Below are 24,177 nucleotides of genomic sequence, written 5' to 3'. Positions count from 1 at the left end.
TTAACAACATCTTCGAGACAGGTTTCTACAGCCGAAATTCTCTTGGCTACCGATTTCGAGAAAGCCCTTGATCGCATTAGCGTTTACTTTACAGGTTGGTCCAAAAGTCTTTATGATCATAAAAGCATTTATGACACACCGACGGTTCCGAGTTTGCGTTAATAATACGTATTTCGTGGTAAATCTTCCTAACAATGATATACGTCAAGGTTCTCCCCTATCCGTAGTTCTATTCATTATTGCGTGCTATAAACTCACCGAAATCTGCTCAAATATTAAACTAACTAGAAGATCAACAAGTTTTTAAGCAAACTCATGTTCTAGTAAAAATCTCTACCGCAAATATTAAGATCACTACACTCTTAAGGTAGTTGTGCATATATAAATCCTCTATAGTAATATTCTGCAATAATTATACCAAGTGTAATCTGCATAGGATACGAAGTGCTGCGCAGCCAATGCGCGTCCCATCGATGAAAAAAATAAATAAATCGGAAGGTGCCAAGTCTGGTGAAAACGGCAGGGGGATAGCAGCTCCCAGTCAAGTACAATACATTGATTGTATCCTGAACCGATTTTGCTTTGTGTGCAGGTGCAACAAAATTACTTGTCGTGTCTTCTGGCCCATTTTAGTGTTTTTTCTATCAATGTATGGTTCAAATCGATCATTTGTAGAAATTAGTATTGACACTTTCTCTAGGTTTTCGAAGCTTATGATATACCAGAGCTTTCTGATCCCACCAAACACAGAATATTGCCTTTTTACCGAATCGATCTGTTTTTGCAGTCGATGTTGATGGTTGTCCCAGGTTAAAACTTGATTTTCTCCGTTAGGGATTCTTAAAACAAATTAATTTTTCCTCGCCAGTGACAATTCGCTGCAGAACTGATTTACTTTTGTATTTTTGAAGCAAAATTTCACAACTGTTATTTTGGTTTTCCATTTATCTTTCATTCAATTCATGTGGCACCCATTTTCCACACTTTTGGATCTATCCCATAGCTTTCAAACACTCTGAAATAACAATAAACTTCATGGCTGCCATTCGCTTTTGACTCAAAGTATCATTTTCATCCTATATTGCTTGCACTTCAGCGTCTTCAAATTTTTTTTGCTGGTCTTCCACGTTCTTCATTTCTCACATCAAAATCAATATCTCTAAACCGTTGAAACATATAAGATGTTGCTTCTGATAGCGCATGATCACCATGTACCTCGACAAGCATTCGATGCGACTGTGCAGCATTTTTCTTCAAATGGAAACCAAAAATTAATGACATTTTTAACACAATGCAAAAACATCATGTTGTTTGTTCAATGACTTTAAGGTTGTTGAATATGTTTGACAGATACCATGCCAACGGAAAAATAAAATAGGCCTCATTCACAACAAATATTCCCTACCAACACATTTGTATCTTCATGCTCACTTCATACCTTTTAATTTATTTAACGTAATTGTAAGTCTTTCGAAATAAGTGTAAAAGCCAAAAAAATACTACTCTCACAGTTATACTAGAAAGGTACATTAACGCAACTCAATGCTTCACTAAAAGGTATTGTTAATACAATCAACAACACGACGTTACATGTATTTACAATACCCTTCAATGACTACATGAAATCCCAACAACAGATTGACAATGATGGTGATAATATGTTCGCAGTGAATATAATTAATTTTCCTTTCAATTTCGATGCATTAAGTCGCAACTTCTTTTCATGGCTGAGTGTCTTGTAAAGCCAAATGCATTAAAAACTGCAATGGAAAGCTGAAAAGGAAATACATTGTACTCGTGCAGGTTTTTTTTTCAAAAGTTAAAGGCAACCGATTACGGAAGCTTAAGAAGGTTGAAGCTTAAGGACATGAATACGTTGAACAGCATACTGTCGATAAGGCAAATCAAACATTCAGTTGAAAATTGAGGTGCCGATAAGTAGAAAAATGAAGGGTAGATCATGGGAAAGAAATGCGGGTGTTTAAAGTTCACATTTTGTTACAGTTGCAATAAAAAAAAATACAAAATATTTTGCACATACTTAATGGGTTATATCGAACTACAGTTTTGCTGATAATTTCGATTTTTTAAGCTCCTCTGAAGTGTAAGTTTTGTCTCAAAACACGACATTAAAACCGCCATTTTGGCAAAATCAAAAGTTTGACTAGTCGTTCAAACACTACATATATTCATCTCTGGTGAAAATATATAGATATTTTTTTGGTTTTTATATTTGAATTAATAGTATACAGTCCTTAACGATGCATCGACAGTACCGTCATGTCATAGAAAGTTACAAATAGGACCACTCATTTTCGTTCTTAAACTGTGAAAATAAATAAGAAATGAAAAACAACGAAAATGTCGACGTAATGAGTTAAGCAACGAGTCTTTTGGTGAATGGAGACTGTACGAAATATCTGTCATCATTTAAATGTTCAGTATTAGTGCAGACTCTAAGTTCCGTTTCTGTAATAGCATTTTAACTTGAGAAAATGGAAATTTCGACAATTCTGTTTTCTATCCTTTAAAGATTGAATTACTTTCCGCACAGACAAGAACACAAAATATTATATAAAATGTTACGTATACGCATTGGCAAACGTAAAGCAATTAAAATTGGTATATACAATAAAAGAATTTAGCGAAAACTTTTGCTTAAATTTATTATAAATTCTTCGACGTTTTCTACTGGCTGCAACATACTATGTGGAGAAATTCTCTATCTATTCAGGGTGTGAAATTATGCTTGACATATGTAGAAAGCGGTCTTCGAACTCTCAACATCAATCAACATTTAAAATACATTGCATCGAATAGTATATTGGCCAACAGACGTTGTCAGCTACACTATTACTTCTTTAATTTCAAGTTTTTTTGTGAAGGAGAATTAGAAGAGCGGCAACAATCAGTTCAGGCGTGTCAGAAGAATCACTTTGCAGCGTATTTTGAAGAATGATTAGAATTTGTTTCCTTAAAAAACATAGCACATTGTCCACAGGTCTTCCACATCACTGGGTCAACATGAGGTGGCTTTGTCTTACCGCCAGATCTTAAGATTCGACTATCATTGCTTCTTTTGAAGTTTGCGCCAGCAATACTGGAAACACTAACGAGTTGAAGGCAAACATTCGTGTGGAAATTAGCGCTATACTACTAGACTTGCTATAAAAGAGCGCACATTTTATTATGGCTAAAAGTTGGAGCAACCTGCATAAATATGCTATTAAAACTAACTTAAAGCGGCACAGGGAAATATAGCATTAATATTCCACAAGCGTCGCATCATTAAATAAAATTGCAGAGAGTTGTAAAGTTGTTTTATGCGAGAAATATTGTTACCTGCGTAAAGAACAAGAAACCAAACGAACTACTTGTAAGTATGTGCAACACAAAATGAAATTATACCAATTTTATTTATTTATTGAATTTTTACCGTCTTCGTCGAGCATATTTCACTCCAGCATTCATATCCGTCACAATGGCGCTCAATTATCTAACCATCAAATTGCATTGAAGTGCTTCCATTCAGTCACGTAGCAATGCAAACAAACTTCCCACACACATATGCACACTAACAAACACATTAGTAGTACAACAGTTGAAGCGTGTTCATGTGAGCGCCTTCGGCCTGAGATGAATAAATAATGAAAGAAGAAGAAAAATTTATCATTTTCGTACTCAACATGTTGACGAGGAAGACGCCTGCAATGCTGCCGTGCCTGCAATTGTGGTTTTCACATTGGCTGCCCTGGTGCATCTTCTGATTCCTTCCTTTACGTTGCGTCGTTCGTTCGTGCATTCGTTTGTTCGGCTCGATTAGGGCTTTCAATCGATTGCTCCTGGCGGGAAAGCAGTGTTTTGCTGCTGCTCTGGCAAAGCAATAAACAATGGCGCATGCGAAGAAAGTGCTAAATTGCTATTTACGTTTGTTGCATACACTCAGGCGTTCGGGTACAAAACACACGCCCACACACACATGGAGACACGGGCGCATGGCAGCTTTTCATCAAAACGCCTGTCGAAGCAACAAACGGGCAGACAGACAGGTAATAACAACAACCATATAGTATCACAACAATGATTTACAATAACAACAACAGCAATAATAATACCATGCAGCAGCACAATGACGAAGCGTTAAGAAAAAGTTGTAAATGGCGGCGGGCAGAGGAGGAAGAAACAGACACAAGATTGATTACAATGAATGCGTTGAATTTACAATACACAATCACACATACACCGCCGCACGCAACTACATATGCATTAGTGTACGAGCTGTCGGCATGCACGCAACATCTCAGCTGTCTATTTAAGCAGTGGTTTCCATACATTCTCATTCAGCTTGTATCTGCTTTACGAATGCTCCTGCATATGTATGAGTGTGCGTGTGTTTCTGTGTGACTTATCTGATTCTTAGAATGCTGCTCTATCGTTTTATCCACTCGCGTAAAAGCATCCATAAGCGTATAGGTTTACTAATCCGCACACGACGCTATCTCCTCACAAACACACATTCATCCATACATACATACATCTGTATATACATATATGCGCACATGTGTGTTCCTTATCGCTTACTCTGCATGGCAGTGAGCAGCTATTTTCCTGAAGTAGAGCGATCGATTACCTCGCTCGTTAACAGGTTCCACACCGCAACAGCAACGCGATAGCAGCAGTAACCAAGTGCCAGAGTTACCTGCTGCTATCATGTATATATGCGCGAGTATGTGTGTGTTTGTAAGTATGCAACTGTATAGACTTGCAATTTTTTTTTCAGCACAAAAATGTCAATAAATTGCTTAGCTTGCTCTCGCTTTAAATTGCAAGTCTTTAAGAGAAAATCTGGAAGAATTATTACTTTTAAAAGATTTATATTATTTTATTCGATACTAAATGGTTTATAAATTGTTTCTGAAAAATGACTATTAAAAATTGTATTTCATATATATATGTATTTCAGTTCAGTAATTTCGTTTTTCAGCAGCCTTCGAAACTTCCGGCTTGTTGTTGCAATCTTTCTATACCTTTCCATTGCTTAAAAACATCGATGCACTGTTCTGAAGTCTGCATGTGAACCTATGTTAGTGAATTTGCCCACTTTCGCGGACATTAATGAACAGACTTAGAAGAATTGTTCATGATGTCGTCGCTAGCACTCATACATTTATAGCAATACACCATTACTGTAACTCTAAGGTGAAATGTTTGCTGAGAGATATCATCAGCTAACGTAGTCAGCTCTGCCTATTACATTTTGAAAGTGAGTTCGACTAGGATTTTTCCGCGATTTTACTTGAGGGCACATTTAGAGTGGCTGCCCAAAAAGACGATTTTTGAAAATTTCAAATTTAAAAATAAATTTTTACCTATTTTAAAAATACACAAAAAAATTTTATAAAAAATTTTAATATATTTTGAAATACACGCGATCTTCTACGGTCCTTCACTGCTGCAGTGATTCCGACTTTCAAGTGAAAAGAAAAGTTAAACTAGAAGGCCTGCCAAACTACGACTTCTGATCAGATACAAAAAATATGAAAAGAAATTTGATAAAATTGATAAATGACTTCATATTTTTCGCCGACTAATCACACAAGGAATTTTGAAAAATGTAGTTGGAATGTAAGATAAACGAGTTCAAAGATAACATGATTGAGCGGATAGAGCTGAGCGGCTACACTTTTGTAGCCTGCAACTCAAAAATTGCTTAAAATATTCATTTAAAATTTTAGTAAGTTATTTTTAAATATATAGATATGTAAAAAATACAAATAAATTGTTCTTTCAAAATTTCACAAAAGGTTGTTCTTTAAACATCTCAATTTTTTTTTTGACTACTTTGTCTTTATTTGACCACAATGTAATTCGTTGTGTGATTTTCAGAAAATTATATTTTAGTTTAAACAATATTTAAGGGTCCTGCAAATTAGTCACAACAAAAATTTAGAGGAGTGAAATACTTTAAAGCGCCCATATTTTAATCTTGCAGCCAGGTGCTACGCGCTCTCAAATATAAAAAATTAAATATTATTTTTAATCAAATAGTAGTAGACATTTAAAGAGCAAAAAACCTTTTTTTATAAATTGTAGATAAAAACGAAGTACTCTAAACATAAAGGGGGTAGTGATAAAGTCATCCAATAATTAAAATATTTCAAGAGAGCAACAAACAACTGATGAAAATTCCTTTTTCATATAAAAAAAAATCCTCTCCAAGGTTTCACACAGAGAGCCAAACTATTATCTTATATTATATATGCTTGGATACTGTAGAGGCTCGGAAAGAAACAAAGCAGCAGACATTAATTGCAACTGCAAGTGGAATCAACAGGAAGTGTCATTAAAGCGTAGGAGGAGTAAAAAATATACGTATTTATATAACGGAATCTGTTATGTGTGTTGAAGGGTTAATGTACCACTTGGACGCCCAGGTAGGTGCTACAATACAACAGTGTTGCAAACACTTCGTTCATCATGCAGACACCAAAACATATACATTCATGCGACTATATACTTGCATACAGGCGCTCTTGTCAGTATGTGTCTACGTGCGTGCAATTGCGTATATGAATGCGTCAGCTGCGCTGCATTTTGATTTGTGACTAGCAGCGTTTGTTAGGTGATGAAAGTGTTACTATCCACAATTGTACTATAAGAACCCCGCTCCTCTCGCCCTACTCTCCTACTGGTCTGGGAATCAACAAGCACTGGGGTTGCGGCTTCAATTTCAGGCTCACATCATCATTCTCGTCAACGTCACCTTCAAATGGTCAATAGTCAAAATCAACAATAACAGCAGCAGCCGCATGAGGCACGTCGAAATCACCTGCACTGAAACACCCACACATAGACACACATTTACCTATGTGTATGCATTTATATTTACCTTTATAAGTACTACTTGTGTGTGTGTGTGTTTGTGTGACGCACTTACTGATGTTTGCATTGCCGTTGACGCAACAGTTAGAATGAGTAAGTGAGCGCTGAGAGCTATTGTATCTACGTACATACATGTGTTTATGAAGACACACACACAAGCATATATTCGTAGGAACCAATGTCCTTGCCTCGTTCAATATGCGTTTGCACATTTCGACAGTGAACCGGCGTGTCAATCTAATATGCCGACCGATACACCTCACTCGCCTCCGCAAAGTTCAGCTAACGGTACACGGTGTACCGTGGTTGACCCCAATACTCAATACACTTGCCGGTAAAGGGTGGTTCAGAAAATAATAAAATGAAATTAAACGAAATTAAATAAAATTAATATTTTAGTTGAAATTACAACATCAAATTAAAATTAATATTTACTATAAAATTAAACTTGAGTAAAATTAAATTAAATTAAACACCAGCATATATATTTAAAAAAATATTAAAATTAAAATGAACAACAAAAAAATGTTTGCTTTTAAGCAAATATAATGAAGTAAAATAATTAAGTAACACTAAATGCAAAAAACAACAACAAAATTTAAATAAAAATAAGATGAAATAAAATAAAATAAATTAAAACAAAATAAAATATAAAATAAAAATTAAAGTAAAAATTTTAATTAAAATTAAATTTAAATTTATTATTTTAAAACTAAACTTAAAATCAAAAAAACATAAAAATAAATATTTAAAAGGAAATTAAAATTAAATTAAGTTAAACTAAATATTTAAATTAAAAGTATAATGTAAAATTAAATTCCAATGAAATACAAGAGTATAAATAGAAATAAATATTTAAATTAAAACTAAAATAAAAAATAAATTTTTTTTTTTTTTGTTTAGGCCGTAAGGAGGGTTTAAAATGCCTTCGCAACATATAGGGATAGCCATCTTACGTGAGTGGTGTACCCACTAAAATACTCCCTCCTTCTATCATGGATTATTTTTTTGTTTGATTTTTTCCTTTCCCTGGGATCGCTTTCGCATTACTTCAAGATCCCAAGACGGGCCCATAGCGGGTCAGTTTCTACTCTCCCTTCGTCCAGGGATGCCTATGTAGCCAGCATCAGGCTGACTATCTTCTATTGAGTGGAATTGGTCGGAGGGTTCGCGTCCATGTCCCTTTTCTTGATGCGTAGTACATGTTCCACGTATGTGGTAATTCCTTGTCAGTTTTCGCCGCGCTATCATTTTCGCTATTAGGTTTTCCGTGTTTAGTTCTCCAACTTTGTTCTCTAGACTTCTCCGAGCTTCATTCCATCGATGGCACTTAAAGAAGGTATGGTTTACACCATCGAGTGGTTCGTCTCCGTAAATACATGCAGGGCACTCGGCTTTTCCCATGTTGTACAGGCATTTTCAAAAATACTCGTGGCCTCTGAGCATAAGTTTAGAGAATTTTACAAACGATGGACAAAGCAAAAAAACGTTAGATTTTGGTGGGTTTCAATACTCTAGAAAATATTGCAAAGAAATCTTTTAGTACTGAAAATCAGACCCACCATTAACTCAATTCACCCATTATTTAACACGTTTTTTGGTCCATGTATGACACAGAAAATAAAAACAGGCTTCCAATATTACCTCTCTACAAAATACGATGTCCCCGAAAGGATATCCATGAAGCATTTTATCTAGGCTATGAACATATACGGGTATATTACTAACTATCAAACTTTTTGAAAACTCTAGCTAACGTGATGTCATCAAAATAAATAAAGAAGGAGTATTAATAATATGTAATCCAAGAAACATGTGCACAAATACCATTTTGGGTCGCCCTTTACTGCGCCTGCTACATATGGGTTATCGGGTTGCGTTAGCGGTTGTGACAATAAACATACACTAGTGCATATCAGCGCTGAGCAACGTTATGACATTATGATTACGATGGGTCCAATGTTTTCTGTTGTTGTTACATATTGTTGCACGTAACTTAATTAATGAATTTATTGCTGTTGCTGTCACTATTACGCAGTACATGGCCCTCTTTCCGCCACTTGTTGCTATTTTTGTAATTTCGCCTGTTGGCCCAGTCATATCAACTCTAGCATTTCTGTCAAATATGATTCATGCGCGCACACACACAATCACATAGTGACACTTTCACCAGCCCATGAACGAAAACAACTTAACTTGACAATCACTACACACATCTATATATATGTAGTCGTCGGACGTGCGCGCATGTGTGTGATCGAGTTGCAACAGACACACGGCAATAACGGTGACAAGTGTCAAGTGAAAAATATGTCGACTAAATGTCAGCGTTGCACAGCATTCAACACCGTTGACATATGAACTCCTTCAATTACCTGTGTGTGTGTGTGAATTTCTGCGATTGTGTTGGTGTGTATAGTGTTAGTAGGTCTCATATGAATGCAACAGGTATTCGTGAAGAATTTAATAATGATTCAACGAGATTAGTCTTCCGCGAACTTATATTCATTTATTTTGTGTAATTTACATTGCTTTTGAATTGAAAGAGTAAAATAGCAAACAGATTTATATTAATGTTGGACATTTTTTGCTCGTCACCATGAATCTCGTCTCACGGTGCACTTTCATATTTTCAAATAGTTTAAAGAATGCAGAGGCTTTTATATAAGGTGTAATAAAATTAAATTCAGACTTTTTGCATTAAATTAAAGGTTTTATTTAGCATAGTTAGAATGATGAGGTTTAGGTCAAACAAGCACCGTTTCTATTGATAACTTATTGCCTATTTTAAGGTAATTTAATAATGCCACTATCATAGAAACCCCGTCTCTATAGGCTAAAAACTGAAATCACTTGATTTGGTACCCGTAATATATGGTACTCGTAGATGCATAAGAACATCTCAACAAGCTTCCGGAGCTTCTGGCAAGGCACTAGCAATTTTTGTGGTCTTTCGTAGTTCTAATGGAACATATTTCCTTTCCTATAGGCCAAGGCTGGCCGCTTCTGTGCGATTGCTACCTTCTGTTGGTCCAATTGTTACCACTACAGATACGTATTAAGAGTTTGACCGGAGATGAACAGCTCATAGTAGATGATTCTTTGCAAATCTCTCAAAACACTTAATTAAAGCTTCTTTGCTGTCAATCATGGCTTAGCTGTCCTTTGCCCCGGCACACTGCGATACCACCACGACCGTTTTGACCAGTAACTATCCGCTTCAGAAATGGATCGATTTTATGTGGCACGAACTTCCTTTGTATCCATTCAAGTAAGTATGATTCAGAATAATTTGATATAACTATGACTTTCAAACTCTTATTAAGTGGTTTAACGGGCCCAAAAGTACTAATAAAATAATTTATTAGTGATTAAATTCAAACTTAGGGGCTCTCTTAATATACGAGAGAGTTTCCAACCGTAAAAAAAAATTTTCGGAATACGACAAAGTTCTTTTCCTGTGACTTGAAAATATCATACAAAATCTGAACTGTTTTTTGACTAGCAAAATACAAGCAAATCTTACATGTTGAGTATACAATATTTAATTTTTGTAATTTTTAAAATCACCTTAGATTACTACCATCATTTTTTCAAGGCTTATGTAAAATGGAAATGTTTGTAGTCTTCTTTATCTTCAATGCCTCGCTCGATTCTAAGTAAATTGAAGTCCTTCTTAAGTAAGTTTTTTAAATATATAGCGGATGAGAGTATGCTCAACCGACGTTCCACTCTTTTCAACTGATTTTGGTCAACCGAAAATTATACGCATAAAAATGGGCAAGAGACATTTAAGCCTAGATCAGATTTCTATCTGAGTTTGTAAAAAATCCTGCAACTCATACGCTCCTTTAAAATGTCGACGCTCATTTTCAACTGCTACCTGCTCCACTCTCCGCCTGTTGATCCTTTCTTAATGCTTAACGCTCTCTCAACGTTAGGTGAATTAAGCAGTATTCGCTAAGCTATACGTGAAAAAAACACAGGAGGACGATTAAGACTTTCAGAATTGAGTGAGTAATTTTTTTTTTTGACTAGAAAGAAAAATTAATTTCATGAATAACTTAATTAGTGAGTCGGAATTTTAATAAAGAGTTTGGCGAGGATATGATAAACAACTACATAGTTGACAATTATTATATTAGCAAAGCAGCTGATATAACTGCGTGACTTTTGAATAAATATTAAAATTGATAAAAACAAAATGAATTGCTTCTTCTACTACTGTAATCATCAAACTTACCGGGAAAGTGCAAAAACATATACAGTCAGTTTGTAACTATGCATGTATGTTATTAACTATATTTCTTGTCTCTTACCTTTCATAAGTCGTTTAAAGCTGCAAGTTCTGCCGCTACAAAGTACATAAGTCCACTGTTTTCATACAACTCTCTCATTCTTCTGCTCTGCATTGCACATTATTCGCATTCTGTTTTTTTTTTTCTCCAGACGCTATTCCTCACTACTTTGGTTCTTTACTGCGCGCCGTCAGCGTTGCATTACAAAATAAACTGAAAATATCGTCTGAACTTGAAAACATAAATTTTCTACCCGATTGCCAGCAATGTATGATGGCTCTATTGCACCGCCAGCGCTGTGCTAGCTCCATCGTGCGGCAATAAATTCTGATTTCAATTTAGATATAAAAAAATCTGCATAAAACTCAAAACAAAGTGACTTGTCGCACAACAAAAACAACAGCAGCAAGAAAAAAATACCGAACTAAAAACAAATAAAAGAAAAATAAACAAATAAAAATATAAATAAATCTTATTGAAAATATAGTATTGCAAACTTGCTTTGGCAATACTTTTTTTTATATATTTACATTCATGTGTGTCAGTGTAGGTTTGTGCGTGTGCGTCTGTTTGGCAAAGGAAATCAAATATTTCACCTAAAGCCACTGCATTTTAATCATTGAAGTATCTAAAATTGGCATTTAGGTGTACGTGTGTGTATTTATTTGTTTCGAAATATCCGTATGTCTATATGTGTGTCTTTGTAAAAAAAAATTCTCAATCGAATTTGTAATACAAAATACAATTAAATTAAATATAAATTTGCATTAGTCCAATTTGTGCTCAATTGGGTAGATCAGGAGCACATATGCTTATGTTCGTTACTTCCCAAGTTGATTATATTTTTGCAAACGCCCCCTGAAGTTTCAATTTTGGACCCAAATAAAATTATTCAACGGAAACAAGTTATTTATTTTCAATTTAAACCGTGCCTAAATTTACTTTTTCCATTTACGAGTATTTAAAATGGGATTTTTTGATGTTTTGCATTAAATCTCCAAAGCAAATAAACGTACAAAAGAATTACTTTCTAATACAAAGTTTTCCGCTATACAAAAAGGTTTGAATGATTTTTTCATTAAAATATTCCGTTAAGTGAATCAAATGTACTGAGCATTCACACAAGTGAATTAGAATATCTGAGTTGCTCATACGGCATGGTATACCATAAGAATGCTCAGTAATCTTATTGTCTAAGCGTATAATTCTTAAAAGAGTAGCTTTATGGAAAAATTGCTTGGAGCTTTTTTGCAGCGCGGAAATTTTTGTATTAGAATATCAGTTTATTAAAGTTGTAGATTTACTTGCTTATTACTGGGGAAAAGAAACATGACCTAGACACGGTTTGAATGGAAAATACGGAGTTTGCTTATGTTGTAGAATTTTTAATTTTTTTATGGCAAAAACTGAAACTTCACAAGGCGTTTGCAAAAAAACAGCAAACATGGGAAATATCGGACACCCTAGTAGTGCATATATATATGCATGTATATGCATGTCTATGTGTGTGTAAACTGAAAAATTAAGCCTTCCTCCGCCCCACTTTAAAAGCACCTTTATGTATGTGTGTCGGCAATTTGTTTTTACTATCTTCATTTTATTTGTAAAATATTACAGTTAACTACAAGTATGATTCACATTAAGGTTACAATTACATATATGGTACATATAGAACATAACTGTGTTGTGCTGTTGCTCCTTTCGATTAGCAGCACTCTTCAATTGAATATTTCTTTGTTAATTAAGTATTAATTGTTTCATTGTTGTCTTCAATAGTATTAGTAAAATGCAGTTATTACACTTAATTACAGTATTTGCGCTCATATTTCACATCCTCATAGAAGTATATATATATATATAAGTTTATACCGTTATTGCGTTTTGTTTGTCAATTTTAATATATATTTCTTTTGTTGTTGGATAATTTGCTTAAATCTAACACTTCTTTGGTTGCAGTTCTTTATACATGATGCCACTTAACAGCACCAACAGCTTCACTAACTTTACCGTTATTGAAAATAAAACAAATTTGGTCAGAGTCGGCTCGGCGTGTTTAGCGGATGAATGAAAATGAGTAATAAAATTCTTCATTACAATCAATTTATCAATGACATATCAATTGAGGAAAATACAGTACGCTTCAAAAGGTTGTCGCTTTAGAGCCAACTATTTTCATATTACAGTTACATTGTGCTTAAAATTGTTTAAGGCGCATGCCTAATGTGAAATATTTCAATAAGTTACACCTTTGAAAATAACATACTAAAATTTAAAGTCGATATCTTAAATAGGTTTTGAGTCACAGTCATCTAAAATGTAATCCGCTCAGTTTCATCAACTCAATCAGTTTAGTTTTGAAGGCGTTTTTCTCAAACTACAATTTTCGACTTATCTGCAATGATTACACGAATCGCTATCAAATTTTTACTGCAAACAGTTATGGTATATATTTTTATATCTTAAAAACGACGCTACTTTCTAAATTTTTGATTTTTTTCAAACAAAAATAATCGTAACGTACAAAATCTTGTAGTGAAATTTTTTTTTTAGATTTCATTCATATCGAACGCTAAAATCACAGCAATCGTGGAGGACGTTTGGATCTTTTGGATTTTTTAGCGCTGTCGGAAATGACGGTAACTCGAAAAATATTTTCTTCAAAATTTTTATTATTATAGTACAAACAAATTGTATTGAAAGATGTTTTTCCATTCTAAATATATATAAATATATATTTTAAGGGCGCAGCCATTAGGCGAAAAAACACGATTAATTATTCACCACATAAATATCTATAAACACTAAAAAATCAAGTAACTGAAAACCAGAAATTCCACCAAAAATTAAATTATCGTGGCTTGCTCAGCAGCCGAACAGTTATCCGGCTCCAACTCCACACGCTTTAATTTCGGTGCGTAAATAAAACTTTTAGAGCATTGTCCTTCGAGCACTGCAACAACTTCTTAATGAACTAACTGAGTTACCAAAAGAATTTTGCAACTTTTAAGCGCAACCAAGCAAGAGAGAGCTAAATAAAATCATACTGGACCCTAAAGTGCCGTGGCACTTACAAACACACAAACTCATTTTGTATGAGTGAAATGCTTTGTTGGCATTTTTCAATAGTTTTGGGTGGCGTAAAATTTATAAAAGTCAAAATAAAAATGTAAAAAAAAGAAACTTGTGATTTTGGCTTCTGTGTATGTATACATATAAGTACAATATGTTCTGAGAAAAATTCAGCAAAATTGAGAAAAATATATATTAAAGAATAATTCAAAACAAAACATTAAAAGAAAAAAGGGCGAAATCGGAAAATATATAGTAAACATATATAATGAATTTATCACTTTTATTTATATATAACAGAATGTTGCAACATATTTATTTGGGGTCGTGCTGTGCTGCCTCTTTGACTTGCAAAGCACAAAAAATGCTTCGTCGAAACCACTCACTTCACTCACATGTCGGCCATCATAAGCAATCAATTTAATAATATTTCACTTAAAAGTATAATGAATGGAAATTATAGTAAAATAATTGATAATCACACATAAAATAGGCAGTGGAAAGATCTTAACTCAAAATTGGCGAAAATTGTAATTGTGTAATCGACCTGCAACACAATCGGGTAGGGTATTAATGCTTTACTGTGCAGCAATAACAACAACCAAACCGTAGAAAATTGAAAAAAATAAAACGAACTAAAAACAAAATTGGCCAAAGTTGAACTGCAACCAATGAAGCAATAATACCGCGCTGCTCGCTGCATTCCCCCTGTTCTACCATATATATATATATATATGTGTATTATGTGTATATATATATTTATGTATGTGTGTGTTGTTGCGCGTTTGCAGCTATCAAATAATAAAGTTTCTACGCAGCGCCGCTTAGCGCTTTCCCGAGCATAACATGTTCGCCCCGCACAACACACACAACCCGCCACCGCAACCTCTCTCTCTCATGTTTCTACTCAACGCGCTCCGCTGCTAGCCACCAACGTGCAACGCGCGTGCGGCGGAAGTGCACACGACATTATTGCATTTGATTTCCGTTTGTTATTAACTTGTCCGGCTGATGTAGAAGTGCGAGGCTACTGAAATAGACAGCGAACAGCAAGCGCTGGGGTGGTTGTTTTGTTGTTTTACTTTCCGGTTGCATCGTTGCCACCGCAACATCCGCCAGTTGCCTGTTTATCGGCTGCAATACCGGCGCTATCCATTGCATTACCACCACTACAACCTGCCGCAGTTGTGGCGCCCATCGCCGCTGCACCGCCACCGCCGCCGCCCGACTCCTTCACGGTGAATGTGACGTAGTACCGTTTATTACTGTCCAACTTGTCTGAGGGCAGTGAAATAAGTTGTTTGCTCTTGCCATGCGATAGCTCCAGCGCAACTTTGCCGCCACCACAACCGCCACTGCCACTTGTTCCGCCGCAACCGCCGCTGGTGAGTATCTTCGGCAGATAGAAACTCCCCACACCGGTCTTCTTGTACGAGCCAAAGCCGAATTTCGGCATCGTGTGATGGTTCATCATGGGTACTGCAAAGCAAGAAATGCGTAAAATTTATCAATAACAACAACTACAAAACAATATATACAAACAACAAACAGTTAGTTGTTAGACAAGTATTTACTCGTGCAAATATAAATAGAAAGTTGAGAAATTTCTTAGCTAATTAAAGTGCAAAAAAGTGATTACAACGAATTTTACACAAGATTAAGTCATTTAGAGAATTGGCGGAGTAATTAATGAGTTACCGTGAACGCGAGTTGATAAAATGGCACCGTCTCCACAAGCACAACCTGTCAGAGCAGCACAATGTAGCGAACGCAACCACCAAGAAATAACTTGATGGCAGGATGTATCGCCATGAAGGTAGACTTGTAACCTTTCAATTATACTGGGAAAATCAGAGAAAATTATGTTATCGTGGTTGATCTCCGACCGGAAAATCGAAAATCAGACTTAGACCAATTTCACTACAGAATGGTTTGGTACGTTCGTGCAAGAACAAGAAATGCTTAAAAACTCGAACGTGTCTCGTAAATATGTAGGTTTGTGGTGCTCGTCATTAGTTGGGGCTGGATCATCCGAAATCAAAAAATGTTCATAATCGTTTTCACCAGCTAACACCGAGAGGTCTGTTCGAAATTTAAAATTATAATAATGTTTGAACATGAAAACATAACGTTCCCTTCCTCCAGCAGATCAGCATAATTCACAGTCTTTAGGAGGTAAGCTTTTGGCTCGGCGGCACAGCAATATGAATAACCAGCAATGGAGTGTAAGTCTTAAAATTGGTATATTGTCTACATTTAAGCCATCCAAGAACCCAGATACTGACGCTGATGGTAGCTGTAGGAATGTCAGTAATCACAGCTGCTGACAAGGTATGTTCAATTCTATCAATCAAGAAGGCAATAGCTCCAAGAAAAGGTTAAACAAAATAACTTATAGAAGTAGTTTTTGATATTAGATATTGGCCGTTAAATAACTGTGAAAATGCTCGGGAATTTAGTACCGAAAAAGTTGCAAAAAAAACTACTTAAAAAAATTTAAAACATTTCTTTATTTTAGGATATCAGTACTTTTTTCTGATATTTCCAGAGCCCCAGAACCCCTCTTTCATAACGCAGACAGATAAATCAGATACTAATTTGACTTAAATTTTTGCAAGTTGCTGACACACTTTATTGCACTTTGACAAAAAAAAACGCACTTTTTTGAAGGCTCCTATACTGTCCGGCTCTGGACTTTGTGAGTGTTCGGGTGTATGTAACTATATGTGGGAGTATGCAACCGAATGTATGTCACACAAGAGAAATCAGTTTTGTATTTATATTCACATTATTCGCGCTAAGAATTTCGGATGTATTGTTGTTGTTGTTATTGTGTCTTTTCGTTATTTTCTGTTACTTAACCAAAACAAATTGCATTTGCTGATTGTTGTCGCTCATACTGCTATACATACATGTATGCGTGCCAGCGGTTGTTCATTTCCCACTTCCACCATATGTGGACACTGTCAGTAATGTAACAGTGCAACGTCAGACCGTTGCATCAACTGAATATTGCAACAACAACACTACAAATAGATTTACACAAAATTGTAAGGAATGTTCAGCGCACACATATTAACACACTCGCATATCCTTACACCCATACACACATACATATTTAATTATGTTACTTACACCCACACATGCATGAAACCGAAAATCGCTAAGATCTTTCCGTTACGAAAATGCAGCAGCACAGCAATGGCGGCGAAGATGTCCACAGAGAAAGAAGCAGAGTCTGAGCAACTGTGTTGGAAATTAAAACAAAAAAAATAAAAAATAGTTTGCAAAAGAAAATTATAATAAAAGTTCCACCAGAGTTGCATTTTGAGCTCCCCGGGGGGACGCACTGAAATATTGTATCATTCGCGCGCGCTGTGAGCCAGCACATTAAAGAAACGAAAACAGCGCCGACAACAACAGCAAAAACTACTACAACAATCCTAACAACAACAGGCAGCTAACATGGCAACAATGGATTTGCAGAAGTGAAAGAAAACGACCGGAAAGGAGAACACAGCCAAAGCAGCGACAGTGACAACGGCAAAATGAAAGTAAAGCAACAAATAAAATAAAATAAATAAAATGCGAAGCAAAAGTGACATTTAAATGCGAGTAAAGGCGAATTTTTAAACATAAGTGGGAGAGAAAACGGAATACTTGTGAAGAAGATTGAGGGAATGAGTTCAAATATAAGTAGTACGTTTGTGTATGTTTGTAGTAGTGTTGCGTTCTATCAGCCAGTCGGGTGGACGGATGCAGAAGAGACAGCGGTGAATGACAAATGGCGCAGTGTGCGTAAAGTGGTACACCGAAAGGACACACAAAATGACGATACGTTTTAACCAGCAAGCCGTGGGCCAAAAACAGTACAACCGATCTGGATAAAATGGTAAATTAAATCAGATGACCTGCGTTGTAATATTTCTTGCAAACAAGTATTTTGATGCATATTATACACTGGTTATGATATAATTTAATTTTTCTAAGCACATAAGATCATATGATCACATAACCAGCTCGTTGCTATAACTATGCTCTTGATCTCTTCGCTTTACAAGTTATAAATATTTTGAATATAAAACAATTAGGGACTTCATTCCAGGAATAAAATGTGCAAACCTACAATATACAAGCCAACAGAAGGCAATAGCTATCCGAAGTAAGGTGAACTTAAAGGTAGCAGATGTTAAGATCAAAGGGATCCACAAAACAAGATCCCGAGCAAAACTAAAAAGGCCAGCTTCTGCGAGGCACTCAAAACCACCCTTCAAGAATCTTCAATTGTGGTCGACCTTAAACAAAAGACTACTATTGAGGTTAGAGACCTCGACTTCCTCACAACAAGAGCGGATTTAATTTTACCGATTTTCTGCATAACCGTTATATGGAGAGTGGGCGCAGTTGTCATACGATTTCACACATTACCACAGGTTTCCAAGGGGTTCCTCCTCAGCAAGTATGTATGTTTGATATAGCTATATAAACCTTTAATGCGACGGGGCCACGCACACTTTTTGCTAATTTCCAAATCACAGGTGTCAGTCTCTACAGCGATCCTCTGTACTAAATAACATTTAAGCCCATCCCAACCTACTCATAATACTAAGGAACACTTATAGAAAATCTCATTATAATCATAATATTATCTATATTTTGACTCAAGTTATCGTTTGTATGGACTAACAGGCGGATTCATTCCGATTTCAACTCATCTTCTGATCATTTATGTATAATACTTCCAAATACATAACCATATATATGTATATATATCGATTATTTTTAGGTCCTCAAAAAGCAAATTTTACATATCGGCTGAAAGGAAATGTTGTTTCATAAAAATCAACTTCATACTTTTCTTGTTAATATTCTATCCACATAGAAGCAATTTCCCAACCCAAAATAGCTCTATATTATCTGTACGTCGAAAGCCGCGAAAAATTTATGATTAATAATAAGCATCTGCTCATAATTATAATTATTTTATCTGCGCGCACGTGTAGGCAAATTCAATTGCTTTGCGGTTACAGGCGGTGCGCTCTGTGTCAAACAAACAGATCATTAGGTGTCGCAGCTGGACAAGCCTACAAAGTGCGACTACAGTCTACAAACATACCTTTACGGTTTTGCTAAGCCTCAAATGCCAAGTGCGACTATCGCACCTAGAGCATGCTAATAACTAACCGCCGCAGTCGTTGACTGTCTTTCCAAAAGGCGCCAAATAATGCCTACAAGGCAGCGCAGAACACACGAAAGACGAAGCAAAGGACGAAAATGCTTCAAAGTCACTGCAGGTGAGGCAACTGACGGCTTAACCCGCACAACAAACTGACTTTAACAGCTCAAAAGTGTCTACTCCCCGCTGCCCTTAGACCTGCCCACCTACAATCTTTGCAAACTAATTCTCTCGTTCACTCTCTCTCTCTCTCTAATTTTCTTCTCCCTTTACTTAATCTAAAGCAAACGCCAGTCATTCAAGATTTTCCGACTTCCATCAATTCCAACTCGCTGCTGCTTTTGTTGTTGCTTAGGTCTCATCAGCAGCGCATCGCTCGTGTCTGCTGTCACCTGCATTCTATTTAAATTTTAATTCTCGCTTAATGAATCACTTTTCTCTACTGCTGGCCCTTTAACCTTTCTGCTGTCGCTCCTTCCTTCCTTCCACGCGTGGCCTCTCACACCGGTGTTGTCGGGCTTTTGTCGCCGTGTTTTGTGCTCGTCCTCAGCCGCTTGCTTCAGTTGCGCTCAAAGGAGTTATGCTCTCGACTTTATTTTGTGTAAGCGGCCCGATTAGAAGCTTGTCAAGCTCAACCGCTTTGTCTAACTAAGTTTGCTTGCGAAATTAAACAAAACGGATATGCAAATACATACACACACACTTATATATATATATATATACAGTTGTAGTATATAAATATACCTGCGTGTATAATGGTATAATGGTCGTCGGACATTTTGAAGCTGCTTTTGTTTTCAAATATGATAAGCATAATAACAAGCCGCAAAATAAAATGGTGATAAATTTGCTTTAGACCAACTTTAAAGTGGCAGCCACTGAGAAGCTAAAAATACGGTTATGTCCCTTTTTTGCGGGGTTTTTCTTTCAGCGACAAACACATAATTAACTCGCTTTTCATTCAGCAAAAAGGCACTTCTTTTATATTTTGTGAACTAAGCAGGAAGTTTCATGAATCTGGGAAGTATTTCTAAAATTTCTTCAGGTTTTCTTGTACTTGTTTGGATCTCAATTTTAAATTTTTTCAATATATTTTAGTTAAATGAATTTCACATTATATATTTTAGTTTATTTCATTGCATTGAACGCTTGATCTCATATCGCTCAGAGTACATATAAGAAAAGATATAAAGCAAAAATACAAAAATTGCGGCGAACTCAAAACTACAAACCAAGTTTTAGGAATTCATGTTTCGTACCCGAATAATTCATAAACTCAAGTAGAAGAACAACAAAACTTCGGGTGACAGTTACAAGAAGTCTGCTGAATGTAGATCAACAAATGCAAATTATTTTCGAAACAATGCTCAAAAACCAAATATAAATATACTCTTCACATTACGCAGGCAATGCGAAACCACAAACTAATAGAAAGCTTACTGCATATAACAAGCTTGCTTCGTTTAGTATCGTTGGACATTATATGTGAGGTTTTTGATTTGTAAGTGCAAGTTTTTGTTTTATAAAGTATCCAATCGAGCAGTTTCACAATACGTCGAATTTTGGAAACACGCTTAGAAATATAAATCAACCTCATTCCATTTTTTAGTTTTAAGCGCCCATTTCTTAACCCATCAAACACTCAAAGAGTCCAACTTGTAAAAATGTGATTTCTTTAGTATAATGTTGGTGAAAACAATTGGAGCAGCGAAATTAAGTAAATAGAAATAATCAGCAGGTTAACATTTTACCTTCTACATCACTGCTGTTAGTAATTACTTTGAAATTGAAGGCGTCTTGTCCAACATACGTAGAACCGGCATAAACAATGAGCCCTATGACAGTTCAAGGCACTGATGTACCATTCTTGCCAACCTTTGAAAATTCAGTGTAGGTAATTGAGAGTTAGTACAGTCTCCCGACACCTAACGCTCTGCCTTCGAATCTCCCATCATCTGTCGTCAACATGAGAATTCTTTACTTAGACCACACGACCGATTTAATAGGTTTCAGAAAACAATTTTGAAATATCTTCACTGCTTCCACTGAGGCAACAAATCCTCTCTAATAACTCCGTTGATAGAGCGATACCAGTGTTCTATATTAAAATAATTCGTGTCAAGCGTACCAAACCTCATTCTCCAACGCAGAGAAGACTAATAGGTTAAGAGAGATTACCATATATCAATATAGAGTTTTGTACAATAAAGTCCATCGCAATTGATGTTATAAGTGCGATGAGATCTTGATAATGGTATACAGGAAATATACTTTATTATACAACAGCTAGCCAAAAGTGTAAAAACAGGAAAGAGTAGTATTAAACGTATTGCCGTGGCAAGTTAGAGTGCCTCTCAAGTGGCTGATGGTAGACTCATATCTCAATTAGGTCCATCTATTAAATCTTGTCAAGCACTCAGAAACAAGTGAAGAAAATTGTTCTTAAATTTCTCACCTTGTGTGCTCCTAAGACTGGCACTTATTCCCTCTGTCTCTAATAATTTTTCTAATTGAGAGGAAAGCGTGTGAAAATTATACCAATGCTTCCCCTCTAATTATTAAGAGAAAGGCAAATAAATTATTTCTGTGCTTAAACAAGTATTGACAGCTTGTAATCAACAGCAAATATGCCGTCAAATACATAAATATCTAGGGAAGAGAAGTTTCACTTTACGCGCGGTGAATCGACCAGCTGGCAACCCTTTAGTTTTAGATTAATACGAATTTTTCATTCGATTTTACAGCCAATAAAGCCTTCAGCACAGTACTCAAATACCACTGCAAGTATGCACAACACACGCACACAAACACACACACGCATATTTATATATATACATTTATTTGCATACTTGCGACTATGAGGCAAAATACTCACTGTAAGCGGCGCACGGTATGCCAGTGTAGGCGTGGGCAGCATGCAGGCAGCGGTGGGTCTTGGTGGTGCACTGGAGCGCCTTCTCGTAAGCGTTGTAGTCGGGACTCAAACGGCGTTCCGCCTAAAAGTATGCAAATAAAAATTTAATTTATTACATTTCGCACTCCATTTTTCGCGCCGCTTCGAGTGCTATGCATATAAAGTATGCATAATTTTCAATAACTTTCAGCCGGAAGCTCACTTTCAACACATGTCAATCATAATATAGACACAAACACAAATGCATATACATTTATATGTATTGTATTTGCATGTAAATGCTTACCTCCTCGTAAACCTCGTTGATGTTCTGGAAATTATAGGTGCCCGGCTTTTGGAGTGCCTTCAGTGTCTCGTAGAGGAACAACTCGAAATTTTTGAATGTGTACTCGCTGAATGGATAGCGCCGCAAGCGTGTGCCCGTCTCACCACCCAGAGTTGCACATGATTTGTGGTAATCGTCAACGGCGCGCTTCACCAGCACAGCTTCGTTCAATTTGGTGGAGCGTATTTGCAGGGACTTCAATTCCAGCAGGTGTTGAAAGATCTTGCGCTCCATGTAATACCTGCGATAGACAGCAAAACGTAAAGTGATAAAACTGTGCAAGCACAGAGGGAGCGAACACCAAGCCACACACACACATACGCATAAAGAAAGCCATAAATAAGTAAATCAAAGCGCCACCAAAATACTGACTAGCATTCAGCATCTGCTGATTTGTAGAAAGAGGTATGTGTGTGCATGTGTAAGTGTGGGAGAGGAAGGAGGGTTTTGAAAAAAGTTCATAAAAATGCCAAAGCCAATAGAGGCAATAGCGAACGGCTGCCAAACTGCCGCTGTTCTTGCACGATTCGGCTCACTAAGGTGGTTGTTTTTGTTGTTGCTGTCACTTTCTCTTATTCACATTTTATTTGACTGAGGCGAGTTGTATTGCATTTGACGTGGGAAATGAGGGAGTGTGCCTTGCTGCATGATATTTTGTTTGTTTGCGCTTCAAACGGACTTGCTGCTAAAAGCCAGCTCTTCAAAGACTTAAGCCATAACAGTTGTGAAGGAAAACATACTAAAGTAGAGATTTTAAAGGAGGGGCTGGCACAGCATGCAAAACTCAAACGAATGACGAAGTGAATTGTCAATTTTCGACCGCAAGGCATTTCACGCGTTCCCCTCTCTTTGCACGCACTCTCCAACCAACTTTCTTCAACACTCTGCTTTGTTAAACTCGATCATTTAGCTTTCAAATGTCTGCGTCAATTCGTCAAATACAAAAAAATGTAGAAATTGCCGACGAAAAACATCACAAAATGGCAGATAAGGTCTGGAGGCATAATTTATTAGTTTTAATGTCGTATAAGATAGTGCGCAGTTGAGGGCTTGTAACGGCCAAGGTAGACAAATATTGTGCTGTTTAAAATGGTTATTTCAACAATAACAACTTCAAGAAAGATGCGCACCAAAATGTTTAGCACAAAAACGGCTCTGAAAAATATTCTCCCGATAAAAGATGGAAATAATATTTAGCTTGTTTTCAACGCATTTGCTGTTGCCGCACAATACAAATACAATACTTTCAAACTATCGTCACGAATTCTGCTGTGTTGAGAGTCGTTGGCGTTTCGAGTCGTTGGCGCCGAGTACGTTTCGGTTATGTAGAACCTATTGTTGTGGGAACTGACTATTTTTTTAACGATATATTCGATATGAAATTCATATATACCAAACTATTACTATTCTTTTACTTTTCCTATAAACGCCTCTAAATAATTTATAAACTCTACCGACACTCTTCGCATTACATACATTTTTCTTTAAGGACATTTTCTTTTTTATTTACTTC

The 24,177-nt window shown here is 36.1% G+C and overlaps 1 protein-coding gene across 1 annotated transcript in view; it reads right to left on the bottom strand.

The window, feature by feature from the left end:
* Nucleotides 1-14,989: 14,989 nt before the first annotated feature.
* Nucleotides 14,990-24,177, bottom strand: part of LOC106620676 (uncharacterized) — a 66,689-nt gene continuing 57,501 nt past the window's right edge. Inside the window, exons 5-7 of the mRNA XM_036361558.2 lie at nucleotides 22,626-22,905; nucleotides 22,301-22,421; nucleotides 14,990-15,728 (exon numbers count right to left, since the gene is read on the bottom strand). Of these exons, the coding sequence (XP_036217451.2) occupies nucleotides 15,328-15,728; nucleotides 22,301-22,421; nucleotides 22,626-22,905 (802 nt within the window). The 3' untranslated portion in view covers nucleotides 14,990-15,327. The remainder of the gene's footprint in view (nucleotides 15,729-22,300; nucleotides 22,422-22,625; nucleotides 22,906-24,177) is intronic.

Source organism: Bactrocera oleae, chromosome 2 (assembly GCF_042242935.1).
Source record: "Bactrocera oleae isolate idBacOlea1 chromosome 2, idBacOlea1, whole genome shotgun sequence".
Taxonomy (NCBI): Eukaryota; Metazoa; Arthropoda; class Insecta; order Diptera; family Tephritidae; genus Bactrocera; species Bactrocera oleae.
The sequence above is the reverse complement of the archived record's forward strand: the minus strand, read 5'-3'. Positions and strand labels throughout refer to the sequence as shown.